The 12904-nt window shown below is 39.6% G+C and overlaps 1 protein-coding gene across 1 annotated transcript in view; it reads left to right on the top strand.

Moving 5' to 3' along the window:
* F5 (coagulation factor V) overlaps positions 1–12904 on the top strand; it is a gene marked incomplete at its 5' end in the record, with an annotated part of 34816 nt that overhangs the window by 16673 nt on the left and 5239 nt on the right. The window contains 8 exons of the mRNA XM_084226555.1: positions 1715–3653; positions 5681–5846; positions 6977–7210; positions 7700–7910; positions 8676–8855; positions 9938–10054; positions 10529–10600; positions 11669–11760. Coding sequence (XP_084082681.1) covers positions 1715–3653; positions 5681–5846; positions 6977–7210; positions 7700–7910; positions 8676–8855; positions 9938–10054; positions 10529–10600; positions 11669–11760 — 3011 coding nt within the window. The remainder of the gene's footprint in view (positions 1–1714; positions 3654–5680; positions 5847–6976; positions 7211–7699; positions 7911–8675; positions 8856–9937; positions 10055–10528; positions 10601–11668; positions 11761–12904) is intronic.

Raw genomic sequence — 12904 nt, forward strand, 5'->3', positions numbered from 1 at the left:
GACAGCTCTTCTAAGACATTATTTAATCTCCAGTCTATAAGGACTTACCTAAATAGGAGAGAAAACTTTTCTGGTAAACACAGTGCTAGAAAACATTGAATCATTCCCCAGTGCAAGTGATGTGCATGGAGTCTTGCTGGCCACACCAACTTAGCATAACTGTATGCTGTACTGAGGCTCTTTTTGTTGGTCATCTTGTGATTTGGTTTTTTTCACTTCACAATTAATACTGGGGTTAGTAATGATAATTTTAAGGCAAGATTCTTCTCGGAAATTGGTATGAACTCCATTGTATGATTTCCAGGTTTGCCACATTCTTGTCTATTCTGAGCAGTCTAAAATGGGCTGAAACTGTCAAATTCTGGTGGTCATTACTGGGCAAAATGGCTACACCTGACCTTAGGCTTGAGGTCATTCAGCAGCGGTAAAGTCTGCTTGTCTGAACTGGGTGACTGGTCTGTGGGATGCATCTCACAGCGTTCCACAGACCAGTGGGATATTCACCATGTCTTGGAAGAGGGGGCATCAGAACCCATGTCATCCATGTTTAAGGCATTACTTCCAAAAGAACAGATTCTTTGTCATTGAAATCTGTGCACTTTGGGTGATCATTCTAAAATCCCTCAAGGTTTAAGTATCCGTATCCCATTTAAAATATCTTACTTTTTAAAAAAATATATTTTATGTATTGCACAGCATTAAGACCTTATAACTTAAAAATGTTCAAGTGGCTTGTAATGCTCAAGACTAGAGGATCATTAGAACTCTATTAGACTTTATGGAAACCTCCCCAGTAATAAAGTTGTATTTTTGCTTGATTTTGGTATGCAAGCTATTCTTTCCATCTAGGGCATATTTTCTTTGATAAATTTACTGTTAGAAATCAGGAAAGCTGTGCAGGTCACTTCAAGCTGATCAATACAGGAGGAATTGTATGTGACCTTTTCAATAAAAAAAACTGTTTCTTAGGGTGTAAATTCTGTCTATTCTTTCATCTCTACTAGTTCCAAAAGCAGGGTGTTACAAGCAAAGAATTTGATTTGATATTGTTTAGGGAAACAGATTTTATTTTCTTCTCTGAAGATTCTAGTTTCCAATAGAGAACTTACCTTGTGATGAAGTTTTAGAGGAATTATTAAAATCTTTAAATTAATCAGAGATGCCTCAGATTGGCAGCTTAATAGCTTGTGTCAGATAGGAAATTCAAATTGCTTTACTCTTATTTTACTTATTAAAGATCATCCAAAAGCTTTTAAAATACTGTGTTTGTTAGATGTTTGCCAACATTGCCTCAGAATGTATTTGCTCTGCTCAGAATGTTCTATCTATGTAGCAGTGCATGCACCAGTAAGAACAGGATAAAATTGAAACTTTATCTTGCGAGGTCTCACTCTTAGATCCAGATCTAAACATAGGTCCTTTAATTTGTTTCTTTCTTTTTCATATCCATCTCTTTCATGGGTTATTTTTGGATTCAGGTTCTAGTTACAGCTTAATCTATGGAAAAGAGTTCATCTCCTAGATGTATTTATATGTACTCTTATTTGTCTATATTTATTAATTAGTTTTCATTGCAGTGAGAGCTCATGAATATCCCAGATAAAGATTAGCAGTCTGCTACGGCAGGTGCTGTAGAAGCAGCACAAACTATTTGTCTTGGCCACTTACATGACAGATAATGTCCTGTCTCATAACACTTTCATTTCAACTGCAGGTACTTGGCTTTTGGCATCCTGGGGCACCCCAGAAATGAGTTACGGCATGAGGCTGAGATTCAGGGATGCGAAATGTGACTATGAGGAAGATGAAACATTTGATTTTGTGGCTTTAAGTCCCACCAAGACTGAAAGAAAGGCTGTTACCACCTCAGCTGAGAAACTTGTGCAAGAAAATGAGGAAAACAAGGAGGAATTGGATTACCAGGATTATCTGGCTTCATTTTACTCCATCCGAGGCTCAAGAAAGGCAGCAGGTGATGAAGAAAAACAGAATCTTACAGCACTGGCCTGGGAGCAGTATGAAGACATTGATGCCACGAGTTCTGAGGTGGGATCTGGCTCAGGTCTGACAGCTATAAATAGTAGTGGAACAACAAACAACTCTAAGTTCTTAGAAACTCATATCACTCCTCTTCCCCCAGTCAAAGCTGAAACATTCCAGTCAAATCACACGTCAGTCACAGCAGAAGAGTATTTATTTTTAGCTACCAGAAGTGATGGAGAAGCTGACTTGGTACTTGAGAATAGAAGCCAAAGCAACTATGAAATAGCTCACAGTAACATGTCTGCAGGGGGACACTTGTTGAGCAATGGGGAAAGCCCAGTGAATGTTGCAGAAGAGCTTCCAGCTGGTGGAAAGGACAGTAAACCTTCTCCAGAAAAATATCAAGAGCAAAGCACAGGAAGAGGAAATTATACCACTACCAAGAAAAGGAAAAGGCGAAGCTCACTGGCCATTAAGTTTTACTCTGTCCAAATGATGAATGCCCTTCTAAATCATGTCCGAAATAAAAATGTCTCATTTTCTGACAAGACCGGTGCACCTCATTCTGTGCATCATACAGAGAACACATCCAATGAAGCCATGGTGGAAACTGGCCAACTGCGAAATGAGTATGATGATGATCTGGAAGAGGAGGGAAAGAAGATGGAAAATGCCATGCACACAGTTAACTTGACACTGGATTTGGACCTTCTAGTAGGAGATGGGTCTAATGCATCCAGCCTTTCTGGACCCAGGCTTTCCAAAGATAAACCAGCAGATGTTTTTTCTTTAGAATATATGTTAGACAATACAAGCCCTAATTCCAGCCCTGCTGTAGTGAAGAACTTACTAGAAGCATCATTGCCCAAGACTGGGAAATATTCACCTAAACTGACTAGTGAGGAATGGAATTTGGTGTCTGCAAAGATGAATCCAGGATTAGAGGCAAGTTTAGATAAATCTGCTGGTGGTAAGTTAAATCATCATGGCAGAAATGGTACAGCATCCATAAATAAGGAGGATATGAAGAAGTATCAAGAGTTCTCACATCTAATGGAGGAAAACCAGAAAGGGAGCCACATTCACCTAACTCAGAAAGGAAAGGAGGGAAACAACAATACCTTGACTTCATCTGGAACCTTCATCAAGATCCGAAGGAGAAAGAAGGAAGATGCAAAAATTACCTACTTGCTGAGCCCAAGGAGTAGAAACCCCAAAAAGCCCAGCAATTCCATAGCAGGGTTTGGCCGTGCATTGCTTCCAGGTGGGCCCAACCACACAGCGGTGCCGTGTTGCACAGATGCCACCAAGGCAGCCAGTGAGGTCAGCCAGAGTGTGGCTGCGAGCAGAGCCAGGCACGGAGAGTCACCGGGGGACACCCTCACCCCGCGGCAGTTCAGGCCATCCATCACAATCGGGCTTCCCCGAGCAGACGGGGGCTACGAATACGTGACAGGAGACTCCTACAGCGACGAGAGCTTGGGTGGGGAGTACGAGTACCATTATGTGAGCTTTGATGACCCGTACATGACAGACCCCAAGGTGAACATCAGCAGGCAGCGTAACCCTGATGACATTGCTGAGCACTACCTGCGCAGCAGAGGCAATAAGAGGAGATACTACATCGCAGCTAAAGAGATCTGCTGGAACTATGCAGGATATAAGAACAGGTTTGCCTAAATTGTTTGCTTTCACTTGGCACGCCATCCTGAAATCTCCTGGCATTCATTCACATGCTGATAAACTTAAAAGCATCTGTAATGTGCCATCTGGTTTCTGACATTTCAGTGGCAGAACCATAAGAATTTTCCACAAGAGACTCACACTCCTCAGAAATGTCAGAGTGAGTTTACTATAGCACAACACAGCTAAGAACTCTTTTTTTTTTTTTAACCCACTTTTGTAGACTCACTAGTAACAGTCTTTAATACATCAGCTATAAAACTCACTGTCAAGTGGGAATCTTGCAGCTTGTTTTGTTGTACTTGAATGTTTTACTTTGTGCTTCAGTTCTTCGTACATGTACACAGGACAGAGACCTCCTTGTGTAAAGTCTTTCCAGGAATTTAAAGGACTAACTGATGGAATCTAGAGTGGGATGTGCTTATAGGCAAATTAAATCAGTTTCTAGCACTAGCAGGAAATGGTTCTGGTGTCTCAGTTCTCTGTTGGAAAATGGGATAACAGCTCTTTCCAACTTCACAAGGCTGCAGTATTAAAAAATATATGAAAGCTGCAAGGTGGTTAACCACACTGGTGACTGCCTTATATTAAGAGTAAAAACAAAGCTGCATAAAGTATTATTGTTGCTCCTGCTGTTTAGAGAAATGAGAAGGTGGCTGGATCACAAATCCTAATGCTGGGGGATTTTCTTACATTTTGACAGGCAAGACTGGCTACTGTGCCACAGCAAAGAATATGTGAGAATATACTGAGAGAAACACTATACTAAAAGTTCACTCTCTTAATTGATACAGGTTAGGATGAGTGCTCACCCAAAAAGGCATAGAATTCCTTGTCACTTTTCATCAAAACCTGAACCAAAACTTGCACAACTTTGGATTTTTATCAAAAGCAGCCAAAACAGGAGCAAGAATATTTTCATTATGCAAAATTAATCTCCAATCATAGATTCTTTCTCAAATTGAATTTCCATTTCATTTGATGGAAATATGAAGAAAACTTTTTCAGTATTCTCCAGTCTCCAGGTTTACTCCTGCCTCATCTCAGTCCATATAAATGGCACTTGCAAAACTAGCAGAAACAAGACAGTTTCTTTGGGTACTTGCAAAATCAATAACTTTTTTTACTTAGACCTCTATATAGGTCTCTCCACAGGTGTTCATCCTCAGCTAGTGTGAGCTGAATAGTTCCAGTGAATTTTAGAGAGCCTGTGACATATCCTGTCTCAGTGTGTCGAAGAGCTAAAACCCAGCCTTTCTCCTATGTAACTTATGTTAAATTTCTGGTTTTTGCAGAATTGATAATAAAGCAAGATTTGTAGGTAATTATAGTAGCATTTCAGCACTTCTATTTAAGATCTGAACAACAGTTTGAAGGCGTAAAAGCTTATTTTACCACACCAGCTCTGTGATGCAAAATGCAGGTATTATCAGATTAAAAGATCTGAGAGACAGTACTGTGTAGGTGATAGGCTCACTACACTCAGCCAAACTCCAATTCAGATTCTTAAAGCTAAGAAAAAAAGGAAAATAGAGCTCAGATGGGTTTTGAGAGACTTGTGGGAGTTTTTCAGGGATGGTTTGCCAAATGGTTAAGGGATCTCTTATCCAACTGTAGAACTTGAATTGCTTAAACATTGTAAGTCATGATTTTCAGAATCATCTGAAGCTCATTTTGTAGATTCACAGAAGGTTGGAAAACACCTTTAAGACCAGTGAGTCCAACCTTTAACCCAGCACTGCCAGGTTCACCACTAAACCATGTCCCTCAGAACCACATCCACATACCTTCTAAACACTTCCTGGGACCAAGACTCAACCACTTCCCTGGGCAGCCCTTTTGGTAAAGAAATTTTTGCTAATATCCAGTCTAAACCTTCCCTGACACAGTTTGAAGCTATTTGAGTGTTTATTCTTTATATTCACAGAATTCTAAAATGTTTCAGCTGTATGACTTCATAAAGCTAGTATTTCTGATTCCCTGTTTGGGATTTTAATTGGGGTTTTCCTTTCAGTGCAATGAGGAATGACAAAACATGTAAAGATGGCGGCAGACGTAAGGTGATTTTCCAGAGCTATACAGACAGTACCTTTTCGACTCTTCAGGATGGAGATGAATACACAGAACATCTTGGCATTCTGGGACCAGTTATTCGGGCTGAAGTGGATGACGTTATACTAGTAGGTCAATGTTTTGATTGTGTGTGCAGGATAAGATTCTTACAGTGATCTTGGAATATTACCAAATGGATCTAAAAATACCACAAATGTTTAAAAGATGATGGAGGGAAAACAGTTTTCAAAGGTAGAAATTGCACTGTGAACTTGTAAGCGCTGTGATGTGTTTCTTTGAAACACATCTTTTTTCACTCCTGTCCATAGCAAATTCAATTCTGTTTTTCTTTGTTTCCCAACATTAAATACTGGCTCATTGGTCTACTGTAAAATAAGATTTAGGTTTAGTGTTAATGAAAAATTAGTTGTCTGAACTTAAAAATTAGTACATGTGTGTTCAAGATTAATATATGCTTTTTGGGAAAATATATCATTTCCTCTAAAAAGTTTTGCTATGTAAATGTGCAGGATTTTATTAGAACTGTCAACAAGGATGTAGAGGAACCATATCCCTGGATACACTGTGGTATATTTGCATTAGGAAGCACACTGCTGTAAAATTTCCCTTCTCTCATCCTCCTTCATTCAGTCTTCCAACACACAGGGATGGACTTCGATAGGAAGGATAGATCTCAGTGCTTTCTGCTTATTTTAGTAGGAGTGGTGTGCAACAGGAACTCACCAAGCTATGTTTAAATCATAAGTAAGAGAAGAAACAGATATTGTAGCTTGGGAGTGATATTCTCTAAGGAGAATAAATATGTAATCCCACTATCCTGGTGTTTCTCTGGGAGAAATGGGAATCGCTAATTTCAGCAAGAATAATACATACAGAGGTCTAGAGTTACTATATTGCAACAACTGCAAGAAAGCATAAGAGGCAGAAACTCCCCATTTCCCTGCTGGCAGTAACTGAGCAGCTCCAGGTATGAGGGTAGCAGTAAATGTCCTAGGAGCCTCGATTTGGTGGAAGACAGGGAGCTAGACTTGTCATTTTTCAGAAAACTACCTGCATCAAGGGTGGAGACTCTTCATGGAGATAAAAAGCTCTCTCTGCTGGCTTTTCCATGTAAAACATAGCCTGTAATCTTTATGCAAAAGATGGTTTGACCTGGTTTGAGGTCATGGGAATGTAGTGTGTGGGGACTTTGGTTTAGGCCTGAGTTTGCTGAACAGAATCTATTTTGGGTTTTTAGGTTCATTTTAAGAATCTGGCATCCAGACCATATTCCCTCCATGCCCATGGAGTCCTCTATGAAAAGTCCTCTGAGGGAAGTGTTTATGATGATGAATCTACTGCTTGGTTTAAGGAAGATGAAGTTCAGCCAAATAACAGCTACATATATGTGTGGTATGCAAACGAGCGATCGGGCCCTGTGCAGTCAGGAGCAGCTTGTCGGTCCTGGATCTACTACTCTGATTTAAACCTGGTAAGGGAATGGAAGGAGAAGTGGTGGCATTGCTGGGGTTGATCACAGAATCATAGAAACACTTGTGTTGGAAGGCATCACCAGAGATCATCCAGTCCACCACTGCAACTGAAGCAGGGTCAGCTGAAGTGGTTTGTCCAGAGCCAATGTTCAGCTGGGTTTTGAATATCTCTGAATGATGTGTGGCTGCAGAAGTGCAAACTGCAGAACATGTTTTTTGATAGCTGTCCTTTCTTTTGGGCTCGATGTTCCCACCTGACATTTAGTTTCTTGCACTCAGTTAAGGCAGGACATAAAGTATGGAAGAATTTGAAGGGGGCAACTCTGGTAGACTGAGCAGGGAAGAGTAAAGACAGAAGGGAGCAGTAATTCTGGCACCTGCTTTATATTTTTAGGGGCTGGTGCATTCCTGCAGAATGCTATGGGGGTTTTTTAACATCTTTTGGGAAATCCACTTTTACCTCTAATATGAGTTTTATTACCTTCTAGGAGAAAGACATTCAGTCTGGTTTGATTGGGCCAATACTGATCTGTGAAAAAGGAACTTTCAGCAAATCAAACAGTAGCAGGACATACACCCGAGACTTTTTCTTGCTTTTTATGGTCTTTGATGAAGAGAAAAGCTGGTACTTTGACAAACGTTCTGGAAGGCCTTGTAATGGGAAGACACAAGAAACACAGCAATGCCACAAATTCTATGGTACCTATTTCATTTTGCCAACTATGCAGTTTATTGGGGTAGAGGGAAAGATGTCAGGGGAAGTATCTCAGCTCACGGTGCTTTTCAACATGCATAAATCCCCCACATGAGTTATGTGAATTTTTATGTTACCCATTGTACCCCTAGTAGTCATGGTTTACATGTCAAAATTAGAAGTGATGGGAAATTTGCTATTAAAATGAAGAAAGAAAGAAAATGAAGAAAGAACATATTCCCACCCTATTACAAGAAAAAAAGAAACAAAGAAGTGTTCTTTGCAATAAGATGCTAGTACCCTGACAACTTCTTGCAAGAAATTTAAAAATATTTTAATAATTTGACCAATCAAGTACTATTGAGTTCTATTGAGGAATTTGAAGCAACTGTATAACAGCCTTTCATACACCTCTCTGTGGATATAGATGTATGTCAGTTGTGCCTGTGGAAATGGAAGCTTCAGAAAGAGTTTTGGATAGCTGTTCTTTCTTTTGGGTCTGATATTCCCATCTTAAATTTAAATGTTTTTATTCTCCTGGCTGCCATGTGTTGCTACCAAACTGTGCTCAGATCTTCTGGTGAGGTCCCTGAATTTTCTGAATTGATTTACATAGACCATAAAGTATGTTGCACTTTAAATTGGAAAATCTATTTTTTTCCCAAGTGCATTGCTTCATTAAATATGTTGCTAATTTCAATAATTACTTTCTAGCACTTTGAGACCACTTTGTGAGCAGTTTTCCTGACTAACAATCTTTTTTTTTTCAGCCATTAATGGGATTACCTACAATTTGCAAGGCTTGAGGATGTATGAAGGTGAAACAGTCCGATGGCACTTGCTGAATATGGGTGGGCCAAAAGACATTCATGTTGTTCATTTTCATGGACAGACTTTCATAGAACAAGGAGAGCCAGAGCATCAGCTTGGTACATACACTCTCCTCCCAGGTAAGTATCAGAGCAGAGTAAGTTCAAAGGGGAGACCTCTGAAGTCTGTCATTATCATAGTAGCTTAAAGGTCTCCATATGGTGAGAGTTTGGGGGTTTTAATGTCCGGGTAAGTGATACAGAACAGAAAGAAGAATTGTGAGCCCTAGGAGAATTCTTATTCTCTCTCCAGGGAGAAATAAGCTGTAAGTTTTCATTAGACTGCAGGATGTAGTCCTTTGCCCCATCACTGTCAGCAGTACTAGTGTGCAATAACAGCACTTACGAAGCCTGTGTTGCCAGCTACAAGAATTCAAGGAAAACAAAAGAAGATAACAAGGAGATCAAAATAATGGGACTGGCTTGGAATACTAGGAGTTTTAGTGAACATTAGGGGTAGTTTATTCAATATTTTATTTCCTTATTTTTAAGGTAGGGCTTTTAATTGTGAAATCTACATATTTTTGTTTAAATGGGAACAAGAATTAGCTGGAATTACCTGAAGAATTGTCTGCAGCAACTAGGAATATAAGAAAAGCAATGAGAACATGTCTTGTGCTTTCTAAAAAGCGCATCAAGCGACTGAAACCATACCTACTTCCTGCTCAATCCTTGGCATTCCTGGGCATGAAGAAAGTAAGGGAAGGGCCCATACTTGTAATTTTCCCGCTTCTGCTATTGGCTTCTTTACATCCTTTTCATTACTGGAACAACAGGCTGGCACAGCAGGAGTAAGACTCATAACCAGCACCATAGACTTAACATTCATGTATTTTGTAATAAACGCTGTTCACTACACTGTTCAGCACTGTAGTTAATGTGCAGATATCTGTTATGTACAGGCAGCCAAGGTTTTGTACTTTGCACCATCAGCAAAGGTTGGGTTTTGATCTGACTACTTGATTCCAGTATCAGTCTCCAGCTAGAACTAGCTTGCTAAGAAGAAAAATCACTGAGATGATGGAAGTTACTGCTCTCATTGCAATGTGTATTTAAATTTTCTGGATTAGGTCATAGGAAGGTCTTTGGTTTAAAATTCAGCCTCAGTGACATCAGCCTTGTAATGCAAATGTTTCTGATACATTTAATTTCCTTTTTTCAAGGCTCATTTAGAACAATTGAAATGAAACCACAGAGACCTGGCTGGTGGCTTTTGGACACTGAAGTGGGGGAATACCAGCAAGCAGGAATGCAGGCATCCTATTTGGTTATAGAGAAAGGTATGAACTACAGTGGATTTTGGCTGGGAAAGTCTTCTCTACCCTTTCAGGATCACTAAAAATAAATTTGGGAGATTGTTCTTCAAAAAAAAGTAGGGAATTATCCATATTCAAGGATATGGTGGAGTGATTATTGTAAATTTGTTCTAGAAGAAAAATTTTTAGCTTCCAACAATGCTAATTTTTAATTATTCAGCACACTACCTTAATTCCTTCAGCATGCTAGCTTTGATTTTGAGGTTTCCCTATAGTGACCAGTAGATTAATCTGTTGAGAGAAAGTACAGAGATTAATTTAGGACTTCTCTGGGAAAAGAGTGATGTTATAGAATTACTAGATAATAATATTTATTATAATTAATAGTGTACTAGAATTACACTCTTGTCCTGAGTGATGTTGTCTTATATTTCACTAGAATATATATTGGAATAGTCCTCATTATCTTTAACAACAAACTTACTGTGCTCCCTTCAGAGTGCAGGATTCCAATGGGCCTGGCAAGTGGGGTTATACTCGATTCGCAGATCGATGCTTCACACCACATAGGTGAGTTTATCCCTTAAAAGGTCCCTGAACACCCCCAGCAAAGAGTTGCAGTTCTGTCTTCTTTTGGCTTCTTTGATGTGAAGCCTTTCAAGATCAGTTTAGCAGCAGTCAGCTGTCAGGCTAAAAGTCTCTCCAGTGCTGCAAGCAGAGACAAGGAGTTCTGTTAGGCAGCCATCATTATTGTATTTTAAGTACCACACGTCTGCTATCAGTGTCACAAGACTGAGAGTCAGGGAGTGCTCTTTCTGTGGCCTCTGGGTGATCAGGAACAAATCCAGCATTCTTTCTGTCCCTTGGATTCCCTTCTTGAAAATAACACCAAGATTTCAAAAAGCTTTTGAGATTTGCTTGTGGTATGACATATGAAAGGACAAAATATATCTGTTATGAAAGCTTTGGGAACCCTGGCATCCAGAGCAATTAGGGAGTCTTTAATTTGTCAAGTTTGTCTGTGGTACAAAAGTGGGATCATTACTTAGAGACTTTTCTTAGAATTTTACATGGACAGTGTCAAATCAAGGTGTACAGGTTACGCACACATGCAGGAATGCCCATCCTTTCCCTTGAAATAAAAAATAAGTTACTTATTTTGTAAAACCCAATTTTTTGTGGATTTGATTTTCTTTCTTTGTTTCCTCATAGAGTGTTTTGAAGGCTTGAAAGCTGTTTTGTAATATATATTCTATACCAGTTTTTAACTTGGAAACCTTGTTATGCAGAGGGGAGCTGTCTCACGAATGTAGAGCACATTTCGTGTCCGATCCTGCTGGGGCCCAAAACTTGTTTAGCCAACTCTAGACCCTGGTTCCAAATTAATAAATAACTAGTATATTACATAAAAGGTTATTATTTTTGTCATTTTGCCAACTTTAAAGCTTTGCAGGATAGAGATGCTGACCATGTCCTAGATTATGGTTTTAGATCTCTTGTTTGTATTATTTTCTTTCTTTTTTCTTTTATCCTTTGGGTGGGGGGTGGGAAATGGCACACTCAAAGCTAATAACAGCCTCATTTTATGTTTTTTAAATGTCTCTTAAAATTCTTGCTTTATTCGTATTTTCTGTCTAGACTATTGGGAACCTAAGTTAGCCCGATTGAATAAGTATGGAAAATACAATGCTTGGAGTACTACAGTGGAGGAGAAACAGCCTTGGATCCAGGTAAAGTACAACATAATTGAGATATGATTTTCCTACGGCTTATTTTAGAAGGTCAAGTGACTCTTGTCACTGAGAATGCTGTTGGGGAACACTGAAAAGATGTGGCAAGATTGTTGATGCCATGAACTGTTTTTCTTCCCTGGGGTAACTCAGTCCCTGCTGCTGTTGAGGCTCATTGACTGGACAGTTACCCTCACAATTTAGATTGTAACCATTTTGTAGGTAAATGGAGTCATTCTTTCTACTACTTTATTTTTCCTTTGTCTGTGTAACAGTACATATTTGTATGTTTGTGTTTAAGTGATCATTTAATGTGTAATATCTTCAAGCCTTCGTTCAGATAGTTTTTTGCTTAGATTGTATGCTGCTGTCCCACTTGACAGAGCTCAGTTGTCTTCACTTAGGGAAACTAAGCTTATAATTATGACTTCAAGCTCTATATCATTCAATCACCTCACTTCTGTGTTTTTCTGCCATCCCAGTGACTTTTGCACTACACAGCCAGTTTGCACCCAAATTTGGGGAGAATAGCTGATTTCTTATAAATCTCATTAAAATTGGTTGGAAGGCAAGAGAGACTCAAGTTCAGCAGGTAGCTGTTGTGTTTGACTTGCCAACATTTGACATACTGGCAAGTGAGTGAAAGTGGAGTAGGTGGAGAAGGTTGGGAGATCTGGTGTGAAACTGGAAATATCATTGGGAAGAGAAAGAATTTAACAGGGGGCTGTGGTGGTGGGAAGCTGAAGTTACTGCAGTGAAGCATGCAGAGGTGTGGAGGGCATGTCCCAGAGAATGAGTTTTACTGCTGACAGGTACACCTTCCAGATTTGTTTTTATGTGCTAAGTGCTTAGATATGGTATCAGCAGGAATGGTGGCTTTTCAGCACTTCAGAATGTCATATGACTTTCTGCAGCCTAGGTGTCCAAAATTAGAGGTAGCCTCTAAAAGTGTGAGCCTTTAATTTCTCTGCGCTTCTTGACCCATTTGTAAAATGGGGGGTGGGGGGAATTGTGCCTACCACAGACATACAGATACTTTTGAGGTGCCTTTGTGGTGCAGTGCTGAACCCTGTAAAATGGCCTCTGAAATTAAATGCACATGCAAAACCACAAATGAAATGAGAGAGCATTAATTTGATAGATC

Source organism: Fringilla coelebs (genome assembly GCF_963513975.1).
Source record: "Fringilla coelebs genome assembly, chromosome: 2".
In the NCBI taxonomy this organism is placed as follows: domain Eukaryota; kingdom Metazoa; phylum Chordata; class Aves; order Passeriformes; family Fringillidae; genus Fringilla; species Fringilla coelebs.